General features: G+C 44.3%; 1 protein-coding gene across 1 annotated transcript in view; it reads right to left on the bottom strand.

Annotated features, from left to right (window-relative positions):
• LOC142851345 (scavenger receptor cysteine-rich domain-containing protein DMBT1-like) overlaps window positions 1-23910 on the bottom strand; it is a 110281-nt gene that overhangs the window by 38613 nt on the left and 47758 nt on the right. The window contains 15 exon segments of the mRNA XM_075975205.1: window positions 1241-1552; window positions 2775-2992; window positions 4489-4642; window positions 6202-6225; window positions 6718-6750; window positions 7494-7805; window positions 8774-8991; window positions 13281-13434; window positions 15295-15321; window positions 15941-16258; window positions 17066-17283; window positions 18871-19024; window positions 20490-20522; window positions 22687-22719; window positions 23439-23756. Coding sequence (XP_075831320.1) covers window positions 1241-1552; window positions 2775-2992; window positions 4489-4642; window positions 6202-6225; window positions 6718-6750; window positions 7494-7805; window positions 8774-8991; window positions 13281-13434; window positions 15295-15321; window positions 15941-16258; window positions 17066-17283; window positions 18871-19024; window positions 20490-20522; window positions 22687-22719; window positions 23439-23756 — 2526 coding nt within the window.

The raw sequence follows: 23910 nt of genomic DNA, 5'->3' as shown, positions 1-23910 counted from the left end.
TGATTTTTTAAAAATAGATACAGTTTAAAGACAACAAAGCATCCTTTGAGGACCTCTGACACCAGAATATCTCAGGATGACACTTCCTCTAAAGGCTTGGGACTTCCTTTCTCCTGATTGTTCTCTGCATGCTGAACTCTGTTCTTAAAGACCTGCCCTGAAGAGCCACTGACTAAGTTTGAAATGAGGCAACTACTAGGTCCCAAAGAGCCAGGAGCAAATGAAAAAGCTAATGCTTTTGGCTTCTTTGTTCTTTGTTCTGCCAGGTAGAAAGCAGTGTGCAGAGGGAAATGCTTACAAAGCTCTGGTCTTGGGAATATTTTTATGCACTGTGACCATAGGGAGAGTCACCTATATGATGTGTCTGTCTTGCTAGTTGGTTTGGTTTTGGAATTCATATTTTTAATGTATTAATCAGTGGACCAATTAGAGACAAGATCCCACATAGCCCAGGCTGTGTAACTGTTGTGTGGGTACTTGGAACTGAACCTTGATCCTTTAGAAGGGCTGCTAGTGTTCTTAAACATTTAGCCTATCCAGGTCCTATCAAATTTTCAAAAAAAAAATTCTGGTTCTGACAATGATTTCATTGCCATTACTTGTGGTGGTTTTATGGTTCTCATAGGCTCATATGTTTGAATGATTGCTCCCTTGCCGGTTGAAGTGTTTGGAAAGGAACAGGGGGTATAACTTTGTTGAAGGAGGTATGCCCCTGGAGACAGGCTTTGAAGTTTGAAAAGCCTAAGAAAACCCTAATTAACTCCATCTGCTTCTGTGTGGATCAAGATGTGAGCTCTCAGCTACTGCACCAGCTCCATGCCTACCTGCCTGCTGCCATGCTCCTCACCATACTGGTCATGGACTCTAGCCCCTGGAACTATGAGCCTCAAATAAATTGCTTTCTTTTATACGTTATTTTCGTCAGGGGTGTTTTATCATAGCAATAGAGAAGTAACTAAGATACTGTATCTGTGTTTAAGTGTGGTCTATTTGCAGGATGTGGCCCTGGCTTTCTGTTTAAGCTGATGAAGTTTGAAGCTTCCTTGTAAAAGAAACTCGCATAGTAAAGATTCAGATTAAAGGAAATGACAATTAAAATCATACCTTGACTAGCAGGGGGGTAAGCTGAGAACAGTGGCCTGGGACTATCCTGGATTTCCTTCCTGATTTATGTGTGGTGGCACAGGAAACTCCCCAAACTGGAGAGTCATGAACCCATCAGGCTCAGAACCCAGCCCACCTGAGCAGATGACACCAGCATCCTCATGGTGGCCACAGTTGTGGGCAAACCAGCCACTGTGCAGACATTGCCAAAGTCTGGCTTCCGTTCCCATGCATTCAACATCATCCAGGACAATGGGACCAAGGCCTCGCTCAAAATGTGCTCGGCCAGTGGCTGCCACGGCTCCTCCACAGCCCAGCTGGTGGCACACCACCTGGGCATCTCTTAGGTCCCAGCTGTCATCACACACTGTGCCCCAGCTGCTGTTGTAGTAGAGCTCCACACGGCCTTCGCATGGGTGGCTGCCATTGGCTAGCCTGAGTGCCACATCTGGAAAAGCAGAAAGCTGGGTCACTGCCCTGAAGCTTCCCATGTTGATGAGCAATGAAAGTAAGGAGGACATGTTCTCTGCCTTGGTTAGCTTTGAGGGCTCAACCCTCACATTGGGGAACTGGGGAGGGCAACTTATGGGTTAAAAGTGGCTACTGAGCACGCCTTTAATCCCAGCACTCGGGAGGCAGAGGCAGGTGGATCTCTGTGAGTTCGAGACCAGCCTGGTCTACAGAGCTAGTTCCAGGACAGGCTCCAAAGCCGCAGAGAAACCCTGTCTCGAAAAACCAAAAAAAAAAAAAAAAAAAAAAAACATAAAAAAAACTGGCTACTAAGCACCTTGAACTTGATGCAAATGTGATATTTGGCCCAGGGGATGGTAACATCCCCCTATACATCCCTGGGTTACTTTTATATTTCACAGAGCTCAAAGAAGGCTTTCAATAGCTTTCTATAGTGTGCCAATAATTGTGCATGGAAACACTATCACTCCACCATTTGTGGACTCATTATTAACATAGTTTTGAATAGAACAGGTTCTCACATGGGGCTAGCTGAGTCATCTTTCTCCTAACAGTTCTAGTCTCAAGATGTCTGCCTCTATGTCCAGAGCAGTATGCTCAGCCATAAACCGCTCCAACTCATATCTCAGGAGCTGTGACTGACCAGAAGCTTGGAAAGCACTCTCAGATGGTGCGGGACAATTGCCTATATTCTGTCAATTATGTTTTAAATAAAGGCTGATTGGCCAGTAGCCAGGCAGGAAGTATAGTCAGGGAAACCAGACAGGAAGTAGAGACGGGACAATGAGAACAGAATTCTGGGAAGAGCAATACCCATTCCTCTGCAGTCCTGCCCAAACACCGAAGAAGGAAGATGTGACCTACCCTGCTGGAAAAGGTACCGAGTTATGTGGTTAACATAGATAGGAATAATGGGTTAATATAAGTTATAAGAGTTAATAAGAAGCCTGAACTAATGGGCCAATCAGTTTATCATTAATATAGACCTCTGTGTGATTTCTTTGGGGCTAAATGGCTGTGGGAGGACAGAAAACAGGCAGGACAGAAACTCAGTAAACACTCAGATCCCTAGCTCCCAGCTGATAGAATGTTCATCCCAGTGCAGTGCTCAGATCCCTAGCACCAGGCTGAGAGAATATCCATCTGAGTGCAGTGTCCACACCAAGTAGGACCAGAGCTGAAATGATGAAAGGACCTACCTGGGTCTTTTTCATCTTGCAACAGAGACTCATAAGATGCATAGAATCCTATGTTGGTGACAATGTCATCACTGTGGAACACCACACTCATGTGGCTTGAAGAAGAGGTAAATACTGGGATGGTTTCTGAGCAGAATCTCCCCAGGGAAAATGATTCGCTTTGTGGACCATCAAAAATCTCAATGAAGTCATAAGGGCAGCCATAGAAGTTTTCTATCCTGTGGATGAAATGGCATCATTCAAGCTCCTTTCCTTGGCCTTTTTCTCCAGAAGTGACTTCCAGATGGCTGCAGGAAGGGTCAGGAAAAACTATTCACACCTCCTCCGACAGTTTGGAAAAGCGCCTGGCCCTACTGATGTGGATAATTGTACCTTTCTACTTCCAAATATATTCTTTTAGTTTTGTATTGAAGAAAAATATTTTCACACAACTTGTTCTGGTCACATTTCCCACTCCCACCCCTAGATCCTCTCCACTTTTCTTTCTCTATGCTTTTTCTTTCTCTCTTTAAAAGAAAAGCAAGCAAGCCAGGAACAAACAACACACACAGACACACAGACACACACACACACACACACACACACACACACAAATGTAACAGTATATACAAGCAAAAGACCAAGAAGCCAAAGAATGTCTAAACAAAGCAATTGGAGACAAAAATCTACAAAAATATCATTAAATTCATTTTCTTTTGATTTGTTCAAGTTTTAATTCAATATCTTTTCAATGTGTGCTATAAACTCATGGAATCAAATTTAAGTGATAATGATGGCTTATGGAAGGAAGGAAGGAAAGTCTCCCATCCCCACTGATCCCTCCACTTTAACCCTCTTCCCAGAAGCAGTTCTTTTTCCTTCCACAAGAAGTTTACACAAGGATGGTGGCAGATTTGACAATTGTCCACTGTTTTCTTGCATCTCATTCTGCAGCAATACTGACTTAGTCTGTAAGTTACATGCGGCCGTACCAAATATCTGTCTAGCAGATCTGCTGATGGGCAAGTAGATTAATCCCAATCTACTGTCTCTGTATGAAAGCTGCAGACTTTTGATCAACATTCCTAGGCATTTCAAGGTACAGCTCATTTGGGAGAATTATAGCTTTTTATGTTTTATAGAATATTTTACATGTATGTACAGTGTGCATCCAGACTGGCCCATTTCCTTCCCTTCAGTTCCTCCACTAGCTCCCTCCCAACATCACAGGCTCTCTTCCTTTACATTTTTACCTCTTTTTTGTTTTGAGACAGATCTCCCAATGTAGCCATGGCTGGTCTTGAACTTGCAGAGATCTGCCTGCTTTTGCCTCTTAAATGCCAGGATAAAAGGCATATGCCACCACATCTGTTTTTATTTTAAATTTGCTACTCACTGAATCCATTTTGTGATTTCTGTGTGCACATGGGTATGGGATCTTCTACATGAGTGTGGGTAATCTCTCAGTGCCTGTATCCCCAAAGAAAATGGCACTCACTCTTCCAGTAACCACTAATTGCCAACAGCTTCTCAGAAAGGGGCGGGACTTTGTGAGTCCCTCACTCATGCATGTTGGCACTGTGGCTGACTTGATATTATTGGTCTTGCACATGAAGTTTCATCTGTTAGGAGTTCATGTGTGCAACTGCATTGTTGTGTCTGGCAAAGAGGCAGTAAAACTGATGTGTACAAAGCCAGGTAATGATAACTGTCTTGGCAGAAAATATTCACTCACTTGACCACTTCAAAGGTGAGTCTGATGTGAGCGCTGCTATCCACTTGAATGTCCCAGGCACACAGCACATTGGTGGGATATTTTTTAGGATACCAAGGACTGGAGAAGGTGCCTGAACTATTTGTGAGCAAACCACCACATTGGAAATTTTCATCTGTAAAAAAGTGAGAAAATATCATGAAGAAACATGGTGCTTTTTGTTTTGTTTTTTAGCGAGGTAAAGAGGAGACACAAAAAAGCAGAAGTAAAGAAAACAAGCTGAGTGTAGGGGTGCACACCTATAACCCCAGCACTGAGACTGGATCTCAAATGTGAAGTGGGTATGAGCTGTAGAGACGGAAGAAAAACAGCTGGACCAACAAAGAGGTGTAATGGAGACTTAGGCTGGGACTGATTTCCTTTTTTTGTTTTGATGCCATTTTCTTTGGAGAGAGAGAGAGAGAGCGCGCGAGCGAGCACACATGCGAGTGTGTGTGTACATGTCTGTGGAGATAGAAGGCACTGGGTCCCTTGGAACTGGGGTTACAAGAAATTCTAAGCTGCCTGATGCAGGTGTTAAGAATACAACTGAGGTCCTTGACAAAACAGCAAGTAATCTTAAATGATGAGTCATGCCTCCATCCAGAAAAAAAAAACTCTTTTTTGAGACAGGCCTAAAGTGGTTGGGGATGACTATATAGCTAGGGGGTGACCCTGAACTCCTGAGATCATCCAGCCTCCATTCCTGAGTGCTGGAATAGGCATGTACCATCTTGGCTTGTTTTATACAATGCTAGGGACTGAACCCAGGGCTTCCTGTGTGCTAGACAAGCTCTCTTCCAACTGAGCTACATCCCCAGCCTCAGCATCAACCTTCTGACAGATGAAGACCATTCCGTTTGTGACGGGACAATGATAGCAATTGAACAGGCCTTATGCAACCAGGTCCCCAGATGGGTTTATATGTGCAAACCCAATATCCTATGCTGTAGAACAAACAACTCACATTAGATCACTGATTTGCAACCTGTGGATTGCGACCCCCCCATAGGGGTCACATATCAGATATTCACATTATAATTCATAATGGCAGTGAATTTACAGTTTTGAGGTAGCAACAAAACAGTTTTATGGCTGGGGATCACCACAACATGAGGAACTATATGAAAGGGTCATGGCCTAGGACAGTTGAGATTCAGGAATTTACTTGACAAAAAGAAATAATTGGGATGCTATTAAACTGCTCTGGCTTCTCAGTTCCTACATAAGCAAACCAAAGTCACTAAGTATAGATTGTCAGAAGTAACAAGAAACTGCCAACTCACCTCTAACTAGGAATTTCCCACTCTAGTGAGCCAAAGGAAGACATTGGTGCACATTCACCAGACAAACATTGGCCTTGCCTCCAACCTGGACCTATTAAAGCCTGGCCTCTTGGTGAAGCCCCAAATAACCCCAGCTAGCAGCTTCTCAATTTAAAATAGTTATCTGCTCAGCACAAACTCTTTCAAGTTCCAACGCACCAAAGCTTATCTTTTAATAATTATATGCGAATTGGAGCTGAAATCAAGACCAAGGTGAATTGTGCAGTTAGTGTCAAACACTCGGATTTGGTGTGTGATTAGCTGTAGACTCCTATATAGCAGCTTCTTATGTATTAAATATGAGAGGGCGTCAGTCAGAGACAGGATGAGTCCAGTGGAAAATAAGCACATACAAGAAGAGCTGCAGTACCTGACATGACGTCACTGGAAGAGTCTATAAAAAATGCATAGAAAAAGGGGTCATGATCAAGAATTTGTATTCATATTTAATTATTTTTCTTAAAACATGGAAGGCTATGTGCCCAGTGAGCAGAGTGACCAGTGAGTTCCTGACTCTTAGGAGCTTGCAATTTGATCCTCAAGAATATGGACAGGGGCCTCTGCAGACAACCGGGAACTGCTGGTTTCTTGCTCTATCTAGAATCTCAAGACATGATCACCAATGCCAGAAGCTGGTTGGTCCTCTCTCTACTGAACCAGTACCCAAGGTATTTCATCTCTGGTGGATCTGAGCCCTTCCCTTACTCTCTCATCTTCCCACCACCTGCAGCAGTTCAGCATCACCATATTGTCAACTGTCATAGGTGTTGATTAGAAACAGAGTATCTAATTGGCCATCCCCATCTAGATTCAGAACTTGAATGGTGGCTGGGATTTTCACCCATGAGGGCCCTGGCAACTGAGTACATATATTGACGGGCAGTACCTGCTGGTCCTCTGCTTGGTGTGGCATCAATACCTATTCAAAGACAAATGTCAGGGTGAGAGACAGATTGAATAGGGTGGTCACATAACTCCCCATAACAATCAGGCACTTTGTTTAGGGTCAGACATGTTCTGCTCTGGGCCACTGGGAAACTAGAATTAAGACTCATCCAGGCTAGTGAGGGAATCAGAGAGCTGGAGTGAGGGAGCACACAAGGCCCCTGTGGTTCTGGTACAGCATGGTGTTTGTTTGATTTTGGCCAAAAACTGGGCTAACAGAGCCTCTGTCACAGAGATGAGTTCCATTTTTAACCAACGACCCCAGCCAGGAAATACTTAGAGAATGTGGTCCTGCATGTGGAGTTGGATATGACTTTGAGGGCCTGATCAACTGAGTACAGATGCGCTCATCTCTCCATTGGCTGTGGATGTGAACTGAAAATTCAGATGCACTGGTTGTAGGACAGTCTGTCATTCACAGATCCCTTGGTGGATACTGGATTGCTACCAGCACCCAGGCCTGCCAGGCCAGGTATAAGATGTCTGCTAATACTGACCATTCATCTAATTGCTATTTTCCAGGTGAGATTTTGAACAATTTACAGATGCTGGAATCTATGATCAAAAACTAATTCTTAAGTAAAGTGACTTTAAAATCGGCTCAAATCCCAGATTTCATTGCTGACAGCTTGCCTGCTGGTATTGACATCCTCCTTCCCAATGGCTGGGGTTGGCAAAGCTCTGTCTCTGAAAGGTGATGCAAGCCTTGCCACTCACCTGAGCAAACCACGCTGGCATCCTCATGGTGCCCACAGTTGTGGGAGAACCATCCGTGATGTGTGCATTGCCACACCTTGGCTTCATCCCCCATGCACTGCACATCATCCAGCATGATATGGCCCATGCCTCTCTCAAAGTAGCTCTCAGCTGGGGCTAACATGGCCACACCACAGCCAAGCTGCTGGCACACCACCTTGGCATCTGTGAGGTCCCAGCTGTCATCACACACTGTGCCCCAGGTGCCATTGTAAGAGATCTCTACTCGGCCCTCACACCTGTGGCTACCGTTCACCAGTCTCAAGGCCAGACCTAGGAACGGAAAAATAAGAGCTTCTGAAATGCGACATTGTCCTCATATAATAGGGCCATTTGTAGGTTGATAAAAAACGTTCTCCATGTTAGACACTAGGAGTGACCCTGCGACCTGATTCTCTAAAATTGTATTGCTTTATGAGTACTGAAGACCTATTGAAACCTGTTAGTTTTTTAAATCTCTCTACCCCCCACCCATCTGTGTGTGTGTGTGTGTGTGATTGTTTATGTGAGTGTAGACACATGTGTGGAGCTCAGAGGACACCTTTGGTTGTTGACCTTTGCCTAGCTTGAGACAGGCCTCTTCTTCATCTCTGAATGAATCCAGTTTACACCAGTCTAGCTGGCTTGTGAATTTGTGAGAATCCGACTGTCTCTGCCTCCCATTTCACTGGGATTACAGATATGTGCTACTGCACCCAGCTTTGTGGGTTCTGGGGATCTGAATTCAGGATCTCTATCCACTGAGCCATCTCCCAGTCCATTATTTGAGAGTCTCATAAGCTCCCAAAGATCCCAGTTGGAGGAAAACGTACATTAAGCATAGAGAGCTCTACAATGTTCCTGCTCCTGCTGTGGGACCGGAGAGGCCAAGTGTTCTGGAGGGTGTGTATTGAATCCAGTCAGAAGAAAGTCGGCTGACTTTGTGGCCATTCATATTATTGTTATTGTTTTCCTTCCTTTGGAAGGGGAAGGTCTCAGTGGGATTCTCCATCAGGACCACAGACAGTACGAGACAGGCGTTCTCAGCCTTATGTTTCTAGATGCTTTAGGTGGAAGGCAGGGACTGTGGGTGGCAGAGCAGGGGTAAGGGCTATGACTGGCAGTGTGCGTGCCACTCAGCAGCAGAGGTGGACACGTCACGAGTGATAGAATTCAGGTCACATTTTAAAAGTGTCTTCTCTTCAAATGGGAAAAGTCACAGCCCGATGGGCATCTTGCAAGGTGCATGTCAGGATACCCACCATTCTGCCTTTCGTCTTGGTGAACAGTGTTGTACAGAGCATAGAACCCTGTGTTGGTGACCATGGCGTCACTTTTAAACACCACTGTCATGGAATTGGAAGAGGAGAGGAAAGTGAGTTCTGCCCCAGCACAGACTTTGCCCATGGACAGTGGGGCAACATGCTTTCCGTCAAACACTTCGACAAAGTCATAAGGACATCCATAAATGTCTTCTAGCCTGAGGGGACAAAGGCAGCGTTAGTCTCCCCAGATCAGTCAGTTCTGCCAGCTCCTCCCTCCAACCTCCTCACATCACATTTAAGAGTCCCTGAATCTGCCCCTCCCACCTCCCACTTCCCCTTGACTGTCCAGGTCTATCAGATTCTGGTCTCATCATCTATTTTGGGGGCCTCCATCTGGAAGCCTCTCTGAATTCTTTCCCTTGACACTAAACATTTTTTTTTATGTCCCTGACTCTTTAACTCAAGCCCTGCTTTGGGTGATATCCAGTTTCTGTCAGAGACTCACAGGAAAACGCTCAGGAAGGCCCTGATGGGGGAGATAATGACATTCTACAGGCCCCTAGTGGAAGGACGCATCTCACCAATGTCCCACACTGCCCACATTTTTGTTAACCAGGTGATGAGAGAACTGTGCCCAGCATCCCGCCTGCTCTCTTCTTCTGCCTTGACCCTAGCCTAGCTTTTTTAAATTTTATTTTATTCATTTTTATTGAGCTCTACACTTTCTCTGCTCCACTTCCTGCCTCTCCCCTCCTCTTCAACCCTCCCCCAAAGTCCTCATGCTCCCAAGTTACTCAGCAGAGCTTGTCTTTTTCTACTTCACATGTAGATTAGATCCATGTATGTCTCTCTTAGGGTCCTCATTGTTGTCTAGGTTCTCTGGGATTGTGATCTGTGGACTGGTTTTCTTTGTTTTATGTTTAAACACCACTTATGAGTGAGTACATGTAAAAATTGTCTTTCTGTGTCTGGGTTACCTCACTCAAAATGATGTTTTCTAGCTCCATCCATTTGCCTGCAAAATTCAAGATGTTGTTATTTTTTCTGCTGTGTAGTACTGCATTGTATAAATGTACCATATTTTTTTTACCCTAGCCTAGTCTTATAGGTGTTGATTACTCTGACTTCAGAGCCCTTGCCAACTTAGTACTGCCTGAAAATGTCCACTGAGTTCATGGTTTCTTTCAGAAGTGTTAGTCTTTCCATTTGGATGTAAACTCACAGAGGCAGAAGGCTTATCTGTTTCTTTCAGCACTCTAAGCCCAGTCCTAGACAGAGCACTCCCAGAGTGGGAACAATCAATACATATGGAACTCACACTGGTGCTTATCTACCATAATAAATATTACACAGCATGTAACATGATGTGTAATTTCTGAACTATAGCAAGTAGGTGTCTGTGCTTCTGTTATAAAGTCACATTGCAAACACATATGCGCAGATGGTGTAGGAGTTCCCTCTGTTTGTGTGTTGCTTTCATTGGGTAATGAGTAAAGAAACCGCCTTGGCCTACTTGATAGGACAGAACTTAGGTAGGCAGAGTAGACAGAACTGAATGCTGGGAAGAAGGGCAGAGTGGCAGATGCCGTGGATCTCCTGCCTGAGACGGACGCTGGTTAGAATCTTGCTGGTAAGCCACAGTCACATGGCAATACACAGATCAATATAAATGGGTTAAATTAAGATGTAAGAATCAGCCAATAAGAAGTCAGAGCTAATGGATCAGGCAATATTTAAATGAATACAGTTTCTGTGTGATTATTTCAGGTGTAAGCTAGACGGACGCCAGGAAAGACAAAAGGGCCCATTCCCCTGCAACACCCAGATATATCACACACACACAAGGGACATACTTTACACACAAATTTGGGACTAGATTTTAAAATCTGCCATTGTACATCTATCCCAGTGAAGTAAAAACCAAACAACTAAAACTAACACATATTTGTTTTGTTTTGGTTTGGTTTTGAGATAGGATCTCTCTATATAGCTGCCTGTCCTGGAATTCACTATGGGCACCAGGCAGTCCTGGAAGTAGAGATCTTCCTGCCAGTATCTACTAAGTGCTGGGATTAAAGGCCCCGTGCCCAGCACTGATACAGTTTATGTGTAAGGTACAAGAGAGTGGCTGTAGCAGGTATTAAATGAAATGGAGGCCACATCCAAAGCGTTCCTGTGCAGAGAAGCCAAGAAAACCCCAAGGGACCTTGACTTTGACTTGTGAGCTGAGATTGAGCAATGTCTTGTAAGTGACTGCAATGGGCTGATTCTCTAGCTCAGTGGTACAGTGTTTGCAGGGCAGCTTGGAGTCTTGGATTCTATCCCCAGTCACCCAAAATTGAGAAATAAATGTCTGTTTGTGCATTAAAGACAATTCAAGCTTAACCAGAAATAGTCAACAGAGTTACATAGCTAGGGGCTCCCAATGGGGCAGGCCAAATGAGGCAATTATTCCGCTGCAGCCAAGCAAGCATTCTCTTTACTTCACTTCTGTGTGCCCAGGGAAGCTTTCCTCTGCAGGTCCTTAGTGCAGCTCTGGGATCAGTTACCTCATTCATGAGTCCTTGTTTGCCAAATCAATTAAAAAAAATCACATTGCCCCAATTTTTCTCATTCTGAAACAATAGTACTTCAGAAGGCAGAAACACTTGGTAAGAATGAAATGGCAAATTTTAAATATGGTATAACTCAGAAATACCACCTCTCCCTTTTGAGAGAGGGTCTCTTGCTGGCCTGGAGCTCAAGGATAGACAGATTTGCCAGTCACTGGGGATCAGCCTGTCTCTACCTCCCCTGCAATGGGTTACAAGTACTTATTATCATATTCAGTAATGTTTTTTGGGTTTTTTGAGACAGGGTTTCTCTGTAGCTTTGGAGCCTGTCCTGGAACTAGCTCTTGTAGACCAGGTTGGCCTCAAATTCACAGAGATCTGCCTGCCTCTGTCTCCTGAGTGCTGGGATTAAAGGTGTGCACCACAACTGGCTTCAATATTTTTCTGTGGGTTCTGAGGACTGAATTTAGATACTCTTGCTTGCCAGGAAATCACTTTACTGACTGATCTATCACTCTAGACACCATATGTAGACATAATTTTACCACTTAAATCTGAAGTAAAGTTTCGTAGGAATTTTGAAAGAAGAACAAATAAACCTCAACATAAATCGAGGCTTCTTGAAGTCCTTTGCAAATAAAAAAAATATATAGCCCAAGAAACAAGATGTAAACAATATATTTAGACTTAAAGCCATCAAACTCCAAAATCATCAGCTTTCTTCCTGTTCTGAGCAATATATTAAACTACTCCATGAACGATGTGCTCTAAAATTATGGCAGGAATTTATGCTGTGATAATTATATAGACTGCGGGAGATTTGGGGCTTTACATCTGCCTGGAACAGTGAGACTGGAGCATGCTCCACATCCCTGCCCACACTGTTTACACCTATAAAGGTAGCACGTACTCAGACTGTTGTCTGCTCTGGTTAATGTATGTAGGTGGAAGGAAATGCAGAGGTCTGGGACACACTGAGACAAAGTCAGGAAGAGAGAATGACTCCAATGGCAGTATAGAAAAATGAAACCATGGTTTCATAGTATCTGAAAAGGTTGCTTTTCTTTTCATTAAGAAGTTACCTGTATGAATAAGTGCATGTATATGTGGTTGGCCTTCTGCATCTAAAGAGTCAACTAAGCGTGACTCAAAAATATTTGACATAGAACTTTGTGCTGAGCACGTGCAGGCTCTTGCCACCATTCCAGGAACAATTGGTGTGACAGTGATTTGTCCCACATTGACATTGCATTTCTTGGGGGTTCTAAGTGACCTGAGATGGTTTAAAGTAGACGGAAAAAAATTTACAAGGACTATATCCAAATTCTATAATATTTTATATAAAAGATTTAGACGTCTGTGGTAGCTGAGGGGGATCTTGGAGCCTATCTGTGAACACCAAGGGGAAACTGTGTATATGATGTATAAAATGTATGCATGTAAATATTTACATGTAATATACCTTAAATAGGATTGCTTTCAAATGGATGATGGTTGGAGTAAGAAGCAGGGAGCACAAGGTACTTGATGGGAGAAATGAATAAAACTCTTCAATTTGTGGGAGAAAATTTCCTCATGGAGAGCTGATAGAAATTCTTGGAGGGAAAAGCTACTGACTTACTTCATACAGTGTCTGAGAAAGGACGACCAGACAATGAGAATGAGGAAGACCAGATACGCATCTTGCAGAAGGAAGAAACTTCTATGTGATGGAGCAGGAGCAAGGTCTCCAGGAATGGACCACCCATGTCTACATGTCTGGGTGTTCATGGGTATTACCTCAATGAATAGGATACTGTGGGATAGCCAACAAAAAGACACCCCCAGTAAAGACTATCAATGGTCACCTAAAACGTGGAAGGATTTTCCCACCATGGAAAGGCATTACTTTTGGGTAATCACAGATTCAAATCTGGTCCAGCCATTGAGCAGAGAAAGGCAAAGATGCTTACTTCAGGCTGGGGATTGTTAGCTCTATGTTGAACTTCTCAGCCACATGTATCTCCCAGATGCACTCCGTGTCAGTGGGGTAGTTCATAGGGTACCAAGGACTGGAGAAGGATCCCGAGAGACTTGAAATGACTCCTCCACAGGAGTTACTTCCTTCTGAGAAAGCAGATGAGAGACTTGTGGTTGGCATCTTCAGGAACTCACTTGGCATGTTCCTAGATGCAGAATTCAGAATGACATCAAATTCTACACTGGGCATCATAAAACGGGAAGAGATTTGGCTGGTCTGGATAGTCATAGTTTGGCTGGTACAAGTAGGTATACATCTAAGAGCGACGTAGGAGAATGAAAAATAAACGATTGGCAAGCTGGACTCTAAAAGTGATTGAGAATGAGACGTGTGTTGTGTGTGTGTGTGTGTGTGTGTGTGTGTGTTTGTGTAATGGGGCATGTGGTAGCATCTAGGCTACATTTTATGTTTGTGCAGGCACATGTACACATGTGTGACGAGGTGGACAGTGGCTAGCCTTGTATTGTGCTCAGCTGCTGCCCCCCTTGGTTGTTTTGAGACAGGGTCCTCATTGACCTAGAACTCACTGATTAACCTCACTGGCTTGCCACTGAATCTCAAGAATCCCAGGAATCTACCCATCTTCGCCTCTCCAATGTTGGTATTATAAGCATACAGCACTATGTTTGTTTGTTATTTTTTTACGTGGGTTCTGGGGCTAGTACTTAGGTACTTGTATTTGCAAACACTACCAAGTGAGCTATTTCCAGTCCCCCAAACTATGTATATAATTCTTTCATGGTCTTTTTAGACTCAGACCTGAAAGCCAGCTCAACTCAAGTGGGGACAACATAGCTGCTTGTGAGGGCTTTATCCCACCATTCCTTCCCCTCATGTCAAACAGAAGAGGCAGACGTCAATGCTGTTTGTATGAGTTATCACAATGTCATTCAAGTTTGTATGTTATAGGTCATAATTTCAAGCAAGATATGTGGTATGTGGAATTGATAAATGGAAGTTTCAAAAAAATCCAAACCAAAGAAAACCAGAATAGAGTCAGCATCATATAGTCATTTTATACTTAAATGCCAATGAACACACATATTACTACTTTCAAGTTTTAACAAATAGTTTGGAAACTCTTGTTTCTCTTTTCCCCTTAATCTTGGATAGAGTTCCCCTTTTTTCTGTAGAGTCACCAGAATAAAAATCATAGGCAATGCCCATGAAATCAAGTCATCAGAGACATGACGTCTGTTCTCCTGAACACTAGGTTCACCAAGTCAGGAGCTGACCTGACTGAAGCGCCTCTGTCTTTTTAATCATACTGGTAACGCTTTGAGCACCAAAAGTCGGGAGGCCAAAACTCAGAATCCTTATAGTCAATATGGGGATGGGTAGGCTGGACAAGGGTTCTGTTGAGGGAGGAGGAACATCACTGGGGACTGCTGCAGGCTGTGTCGTGGCATCTCCATGTATGCACATCATTGTACTTGGCCTTTGTCCATTTCCTTCCCAAGCTGCACTTCCTTATCCCCCACTTCCTCTTAGTTCTCTTCCTTTCTTCAGTTACTTCCCACCTCTGCGCTCCTATTACACAAGTTCCACTATTCTCTCTATTTCATACCTCCTTTAAAATCCCATCCTCCCCTCTCATAACCCCTTCTTTTAGTTTCATGGCCTAGAAGTGCACACACACACGTACTACGTACATCTTTTCCAGCTACACAACTCACAGGGGATTAATGTGCGGGGAATGTAAAGAAGTACTATTGTTGTTGTTGTTTTTAATTTCTGCTGCACGTCAGAAGCACATGGGAGCTTGCCTATTGCTGGTGACTAGTAGTGGCCCTCAAGGTTCTGATGTGACCAGTCTGAGGAACAGCGGAGGCACCAATGTGCAGACAGAATCGGAAATCACTGCTCTGGTCACTGTCTGCCAGTGTATAGGTGAGGACACAGATGTCTCAGCCTTGAAAAGATGGAATTTACAGTGCTGGACTTACCTGAGGGTGGGGGAGTCCCCGCTGCATCTACACAAACAGGAAACAAATGAATTCAGGGATTTTAAAATAAATTCCATGGAGACAAATATTAGTTTTTCTAATGTGGGCATGTCTCAAGCAGATAGGCTTCATGCTATATAAGCAAGCTTTTTCCTGGGAAAGTGGCTTCACCTCTGGGGAAGGTGTAGACAAGTGTGCCTGGGTGTCTGTCTGCAGAACAGTCAGACTCAGCATTCCCTGTCTACCTTGCTCCTGACAATTTACCAGTTCTAGGATCACCTAGGAGACAAACCTCTGGGCTTGTTTAAGAAGTTTCTAGATTCAGTTTGCTGAGGTGGAAATCCCCACTCTAAATGTGGTCTCAGACTGCATGAAAAGAAGGAAGTTCAGTGCCAGTATTCACCTTTCTCTGCTTCCTGGCTTCAATACAATATGACTAGCTCTCTCAAACTCCGTCTTTCATGATTCTCTGGCAGAGTAGACTGCACCTGAACTACGAGTCAAAACAAACTCCTTCATTTATAAGTTGCTTTTGTCTGGAATTTTGTTTACTGCTATGAGAAAAGTAACCAACATGGCTGTTTTCAATAGAGTCACATCCCTATTCTGCTCATGGCTAAGGAACTCACTATGGGAGGCACAGTACCTGAGCAGATAACACCAGCATCTTCATGGTGGCCACAGTTGTGGTCTAACCAGGCAGAGCTGGGGCATTGGCCAAAGTGGTTCTCCTTTCCTGAGCACTGAATGTTGTCCAGGAGGATGTTTCCCGAGCCTGGGCCAAAGTAGGCACTTCCAGGAGCAGCGATGGCATGGCCACACCCCAGTTGTCTGCAGATGACCTCAGCTTCATTCATGTCCCACAAGTCATCACACACAGTGCCCCAGGCCCCCTGATGGAGGACCTCCACACGTCCCGAGCACTGTCCGGAGCTGCCTGCCAGGCGCAGCACTAGTCTGTCTTCTAAATGGAAGAAGATTTCACTTTTGAGCATGGGGAGGTTTATGTAGGGAGTGGCTCCTGCAGGCTGTGCCAAGACCAAGGCAAATGCAAGCACAAACCCTTGTGTGGTTGTCTTGATTCCATATGAAACCCAAAGGTGAAAGAGTAAGACAGAAATTGGGGTAAAATCTCATTCTGCTGCTGCCCCCTCCTTGACAATCCCTTCCTCTCTCTGAGCCGTTCCCTCATTTGTAAAGTAAGGAATCTAGCAAGAGTTTATCCCAGAGGCCCTTGGGGTGAATTGGTGAGAGCACGCATATAAGACACACAGAACACACCCAGAAAGGAGTTTCTTTTCTCAGGGACAAACACACTAAACTTCAGACAGGAACTTACTAATTATCTGGTTTTCTGGCAGCCACAAAGAATTATTGGGGTTCCTGCAATGGGGAACCTGAACATCAAAAAAAAAAAACCCACAACTGGTGGCAGGCAGTGTTCCTTGCGGGATACAAACTGAAGCTAGCTCTGAAATGACTGGCTACAAGGCCAGGGCTAAAAGGAGTCCTGAAGCCTCTAGTTGGGGTGAGTCTATGATTTAGGGCATGCTGGGTCAACAGGTAGAGGGAAGTGGAATCTCCAGGGGTGTCGGGTGTCCACATTTCACTTGCTACCTGGCCCCCATGGTGAGAAAATCTAGCCCCTCGTGAAGCAGAGGAGATATGTGTATGTGTGGGGGGGGGGGACACAGAACCAGTCTCTGTAAGAGGAGAGTCAAATAAGAATTTGATCTCTATTATATCCCCATAGATACCCGACTCTTCCTACCTGACCTCCTTCCATCTTGTGAAATTGCATTGAAAAAAGCATAAAAGCCAGTGTTTGTTGTCATATAATCGCTTCGGAACACCACTGTCAAGATGTCTGAGGAGGAGAAAAATACCACAGCTGACGGGGCACAGAACTTCCCCATGGAGAGTGACGCAATTCTGGGGCCGTCGAAGATCTCAATTGAGTCGTAGGGACATCCAAGGATATCTTCCAGGCTGGGGGAACAAAAGCTGGGAATTAGTGGCCCAGTACCAAGATCCTCCGTATCAACACCCCAATCTGTGACAGCCCAGAACATGAAGTATTCCTTAGCTTTCCCAAAGGGCTTTATCAGGACTCTATTTTCTTCGCCCGAGGGAGTATATGAAGTTTATTTTACAACCTCATCATGAGTTTTAAAATCATTGTGCTTCTGACCAGCCACCAAGATAATATGGCTTAGGAATTTGTGATTGCTGTTTCCTTGGGTTTAAAACAAGTCTGAATTGACAGCCTTGACACAGTCATGACTGAACCATGATCCAGTGTCTGGCGGGGCTGGCTTAGCATGGAATCTCATGGTCTTGCTCTGTTGCAGCACTGCATGAGCCATGTGAAAGAAGAAAGGCCTTGTGAAGGTTTTGCTGGGAGACAGCTGTTAGTGAGGAATGGGGGCTTCCACATCAATCGGACCTGCATTTGTTCAATGGGCAAGTTAGTTCCTCTGCATGATCTCATTTTCCTCTTCTCCAATGAGGAAGACAAAGCATCTGTAGGCTATCGTGAGGCTGGAGCATGACAAAGCCTAGAGACATCTAGCCCAGGGGCTGTAGAGATAGCTCAGTTGGTAAAGTGCTTGTCAAGAAACATGAAAGACCTGACTTTAATCCCCAGAACCCATAAGGAAATTCTGGCTGTGGTGTCTTAGCCCACTCCAAGAGTTCAACACCAATGAGAGACCCTCCCTTGAAGAACAATGTGGACAATGCCTGAGACAGGACACCTGAAATGACCTTTGACCTCCACATGCTCATAGGTGTATGCATGTGCACAAACACATAGAAGAAGCATGCAGCTCATGGTCTGGACACAGTCAGTGTTCTAAAATGTCAGTTGTCACTTTATGTCACGGCGATGGAGAGGTCGCAGTGACTATGGAACCTGTTCTCTTTCTGTCAGAGGTGAGACACTAGCTCTTCTGTTTCCTTCCACTTTGAGGGAACACTTAGAAAATGCAGAGCCCAAGCCTGGAATAGCTGACTAGCACGTGTGTTAGGAAAAATCTCTTAACTTTTGTATAAAATATAGATGGGCAAAGATGCTAGCCTGAAAGACATATATTGGTCCCTAGTGTAAAAGGTCAAAGGTTTTGAGCATTTAGAAAGTATTTTTAGAAAAAAATATCAAAAGGCAAACCATCAAAGCTGAGATGTGTCAACTGTGTTGACAAATGATTTGCTGCATATTTCTAGCTAGAAGAGACCTTCCAGATACCACCACAAAAGTAGCTAAGACTTGAACTTGGAGACACTGTAGTGTGTTAGCTCCTATGCTTTCTTCTCACTAAAGGAAATGTCTTGGCCACAGTCAACAAACTGATATTCTTACTCAATTTAACTTTCTCTCTCTCTCTCTTTTTTTTTTTTGAATTTTCGAGACAGGGTTTCTCCGTAGCTTTTGGTTCCTGTCCTGGAACTAGCTCTTGTAGACCAGGCTGGCCTCGAACTCACAGAGATCCGCCTGCCTCTGCCTCCCGAGTGCTGGGATTAAAGGCATGCGCCACCACCGCCCAGCTAACTTTCTCTTTAAAACTATCTTCTTACTTCAAATTTGGAATCATGAGTTCTATGCGGAAGTTTTTCTCCACATGGATCTCCCAAACACATTGGATGTCTGTTGGATAGTTTTCTGGGTATCTTGGACTGGAAAATGAGCCAGAGAGACTGGAAATGACCCCTCCACAAGAGTTGCTTCCTCCTAGAACACAAAAAAGGATGTCAGGTTGCAGCCACGTGGTGTCATTGAGTGATCTCAGGAATGACCAGCTCATAGTCAATGTGGTCAAGACAGAAAGGTCAAGTGTGGTCAGGTGGAAGTTGGCCTGGGTATGCTGGTATTTAGCTTAGCATCTCTTAGGAAGCCATTTGATCTAATCCCAATGACTCGAAAGCATCACTGTGTAAGGATTTCTGCAAGGAGTTGGCATACATCCTCTCTGCTTACTGCATCTCTCCTTTCTAAAATGGACAGAATCTTTGTTTTCTGGGAGGAGGAGGAGGAGGAGGAGGATCTATATACTATGAGAGACAAGGCAGGAGGAAGGACAGAGAGATAGGCTGTCTGCCGTGTGTAAGAGGTACACTTTGAGGAGGTTTTGGAGTAAGAGGCTACAGAACAACCGTGGAGTCTGATGATGCAGGGAGCAGAAAAGACATTGAGCAGAGTTGGGAGCTTATGACTGGGACCTTGTTTCAGTCCACTGTCGTCACTTCGCTGGATTGTGTTTGTTCCCTTTAACTCAGTGTATTCAGACTGGAACTTGAATAATTGGGGATTTATAAAAGTTAAACAAGAAGACAAAGATCTAGTTCTTCCTTCATCATTTTCTTCATTCTGGCATAGATATGAATAGATACAGCTCTACACAGGTATACAAGGCAGAATGCTGTCTAAAGCAGTGTATAACTTAAAATTATCGAGTTCCTTTGGAGGATCTTGACAACACAATGCACTTCATTGATCTTATACCTATTATTGAGTTTCTCAGTTTCCCTTCTTTCCACCTCCATGGCCATCTTGTTATCCTCCCAGGGACCCACAGGTTCCTAATCTTGTCTAAGATGGATGCTGGGTGCATGTTCCCAGAAACTCTACATTCCTGTCACTAACCACATTCTGGGGTGGGAGAAAACTGAGATCAAATCCAGGGTGTTGTGCAAGTGCTCTCTACCACAGAACCAATCCCCCAGTCTCTTGTGGTGACAATGTCTCATGATATAGCCAAGGGTGGCCTTGAACTGAAAAAGCCTCCTGTCTGTAACCCTCAAGTGTGATGACAGGTGTCACTGACCATTCCATACTCCATTTATCACATCTATAGGTTACAACAGAGCCAAGACACACATGTGGCAAGAGAGGAAAACCAGGTATCTACGAGCATCCCCTAGGATGTGCCTAAACAAGACAGGCTGAGTAGGGGTCTGATGAACTGTAGAACTACATTCTGCCATCTTGTTGACCTTCTATCTACTTTGTCTTGGGAAGACTCACAGCCGTCTTTTCTCACGTGGTCTTCCTAATAAACAGTCAGCATTTACAGAGCGGCAGCAGAGGAGTCAGCCTCTCACCCACATATGCCAGGGGCTCTTTTGAGCTCCATCCATGGACATTGCCTAGAATCTGCTGACATGGAGTTAACCATTTCAAGCAAAGAAGTGACTACCTGTTGTTGGATCCCGAGAAGTTGGAGGAGGACCTGGAAGGGGAAAAAGACGATAAAAATGACATTCAGGGGGAAATCATTTGGTCTCAGTGCATGGTGAAGGGTTTCTTTGGAGACATCAATATATTTGGTGCAAACTTAGAAGAGTCTGAAGCTGCTGAGTGAATGTTCTCTATGATTCTATGGTTGATCAAAACCAGCCAGTACTTGGACATGCCTCCTACCACCATCAAGCTCCCTCCCTGGAACCCGAGTGGGCTATACAACTGCTTTGAAGAATAGGATATAGCAGAAGCTATGCAATGTCGTAAGGAACTATTGACATCTACTTCCTGTTTAGAGAATGCTGCTTACTCAGACAGCCTCACACCATCTTACTAAAGAGACTAATGTAGAGGCCCTGAGACTTTCTGAAAGGGAAAAGGATCCATCTTTCCAGCTGCACCCACAAAGGCACAAATCGTGTAAGCAAAGATATCTTGAGCTCTCCAAACCAGCATTCAGGCAAATGACATGGAGACTCCAGCTTGATACTCTGAGGAGCATAAGAACCCCAAGTTGAGCCCTGCTCCAATTCCTGACCCACAAAACCATGGCATGTATCTGTTTGTTTTAAAACACTAAATTTTGGGACAGCAATGGAAAACCAGGTGACTCCTTCTTCATTTCTTTATCACCTATACAATTTACATGAAGTGAGCAATATATAGACAAGCCCTCATGCGTATAGCTACTATTGGAGTTGGGGATTTAGCTTGATGGTAGAATGCTTGCCTAGCAAGTACAAGGCCCTGGGTTCAGTCCTCCAGTCTGAGAAATTTTTAAAAATCCACTATTCTTGACCTTAACCATTGCCTTTTGACTTTAAACTTTAAGCACTTCTCTCAATCACGACCCCAACACATAAGCTGACCTTGTCTCAGGACACCCAGCCTGCATCAAAATCTCCTCCAGGTAAATGCCATGAGAGGTGTTTCCGTCAATGACGTGTGGCTTATGTGTTCTCCGCAGCTGACGGGGACATTCCAGGTACATTTAAAGGGGAAGTCCCATTCTTTCTTCAAGCTACATATTACAAGATATCTGACCACTCTGCTGGAGAGACATTGTAAAGAGGTCCTGGGAGCACAGGAAAAGGAAGGGGACCCATTCTTAAAGCTATCCCCAGTAGAGTTACTATGGGCAGGCTTTGGATCTCCCTTATCCTCAACAATGGGGAGTAAATAATTCACTTATCAGGGGCCCTTGCATCATATCTACCAATGTTTTGGGCAGATGTTGGATGTTGCAATGAATAAAAAGTATGTTTTCATTCACTTCCAGTGTCATTCCAAAATTTACAGTTATCCACTAGTCTGAATTTTCTAATATCTGATTATATATATATATATATATATATATATATATATATATATATATATATATATGGTGTAAAAACTTGGTTCTCCATTAATCTATCTAATAACCAAAATTGTTTAATCTTCCTTAAATATTTCTCATGAAGACATAGCATAGGGGTGGGTTAAAGAATTGTCTCGGTGGTGAGAAGTAGCTGGAGCAAACTATCTCGCCACTTTGCTATAGCTTTGTCTGATCTGGGTGTCTACTGGGACAGTGTTGGTATGACAAATGAGATTGGAGGTCAAGTGCACTGAGAGTGGACCCAAGTCCCCTGGCTATCCAAGAGTTCCCTGCTGACTTTCTAGGTGTTTCTTTGTGTAAATAGTCAAAATATCTTCCTAAGGGGAATTAAAGGAGTTGGAGGGAGTCCCTGACTTATAAAGATTTGACCTATGGATTTCCATGCAGGAGAACCTGTCCTTCAAACTTTGAATGTGGATCTTTTCCTGGGGTCATATATGGGGATGATCCTCCCTTGAGATGCTGGACCACAGCAGTGAACTCCCAGGCAACCACAGATAGTGAGGATTTGCAGCAGGTGCTCTCAGCGTGCTGTTGCTGAGCCAGGAAGTTCAAGAGCTTAGGTGTAGGAAATGCATTCTTTGACATGTGATGTTTTTACAGTGGGCTTTCTGGGATACAGCTCCATCATGAGGTGAGCAATGTACATGTATGAAGAGCTCAGAGAAATGCCTGACTCTTAACTTTTTTTTTAAGAAACATATATTTAGTACTGCTATCATGGCTTTTCTTCCTGGATGGGAAGTTCCTTCAACTAGGAGGGCACTGGACATACCTGGCGGCGTGGGTGGAGGGGGGCCATCTGAATCTGTACACACAAAGAAAAGCAACAGGTCACTCTCTTCGATGAATTCAAAGGGAGAGGTGACAAGAACGGTTAGTAAATAAAAGGGACAGGCTCATGACCTTTCTGGGTGCAGAAACCAGCTACTAAAATGGTCAGTTGGGGTGGTGGTGCATGCCTTTAATTCCAGCACTTTGGAGAAATAGGTAGGCAGATCTCTGTGAGTTTGAGGCTAGCCTGGTCTACAAAAGCCAGGACAGGCTCCAAGGCTACAGAGAAACCCTGTCTTGAAAAACCAAACCAAACAAAACAAATTAAAACAAACAAAAAAATATCAAATGGGCACTCTCATCTAGGGAAGTCCTTCGCTTAGAGAACTTAGCACAGGCATTGGGTCAGCTGTGTTTCATGGTGGGCAGGGTTAGGTTTATTTTTGGTGCTCCTATGCAGAGTTCCTGGGACTCTTGTTAAAGTGCAGACTCACAAGCTCCTTTCCAAATCTACTCAGCGATAGTTTCTTGGGAGAGGTGCCCTGAAATCTTTACTGTAATGCCCCAAGAGAGATGCCTGTAGATATCATGGACTTCCTAAATGCCACCATGTGCCACTCATGATCGGATAGGTGTCTGACCCAGGGCCTAGACGTGAAGGGCTGGTTAAAGAATCAAAGGAATGGATGGAAAATGCCACCCAGCAAAGATAGTTTAAAAATGTCTTCAGATGCACAGGAATAAGATGAATACCTGAGCAAATAACACCAGCATCTTCATGGTGGCCACAGTTATGTTCTGACCATCCTGAATGTGGACACTGGCCAAGGTAATGCTCCATCCCAGAACACTGAAGGTTGTCCAGGAAGATGTCTCCTGAGCCTGGGCCAAAGTAGGCCTCACCGAGACTAGAAATAGCCTGACCACACTCTAGCTGGCGGCACACAACCTCAGCTTCATTTGAACCCCACAAGTCATCACACACAGTGCCCCAGACTCCCTGATGAAGGACCTCCACTCGTCCTGAGCACCGGCTGGAGCCACCAACCAGGCGAAGTTCTGGCCAGTCTCCTGTAGACAGAGATGTGGTGTGAGTCTTTACCCCCATGCCCTCACCTGAAGTCCAACAGTACCAGCTTTAGAGGATGGTTAGGATGGGGTCTCAGGCATTGATCCTTATGTTTACCATTGGTTTCTGAGTTGCAGTTTGTGGGGGTTGCAGCAA

This window comes from Microtus pennsylvanicus, chromosome 5 (assembly GCF_037038515.1).
Source record: "Microtus pennsylvanicus isolate mMicPen1 chromosome 5, mMicPen1.hap1, whole genome shotgun sequence".
Lineage (NCBI taxonomy): Eukaryota > Metazoa > Chordata > Mammalia > Rodentia > Cricetidae > Microtus > Microtus pennsylvanicus.
Note: the sequence above shows the minus strand (reverse complement) of the source record. Positions and strands in the feature narration are given on the sequence as shown.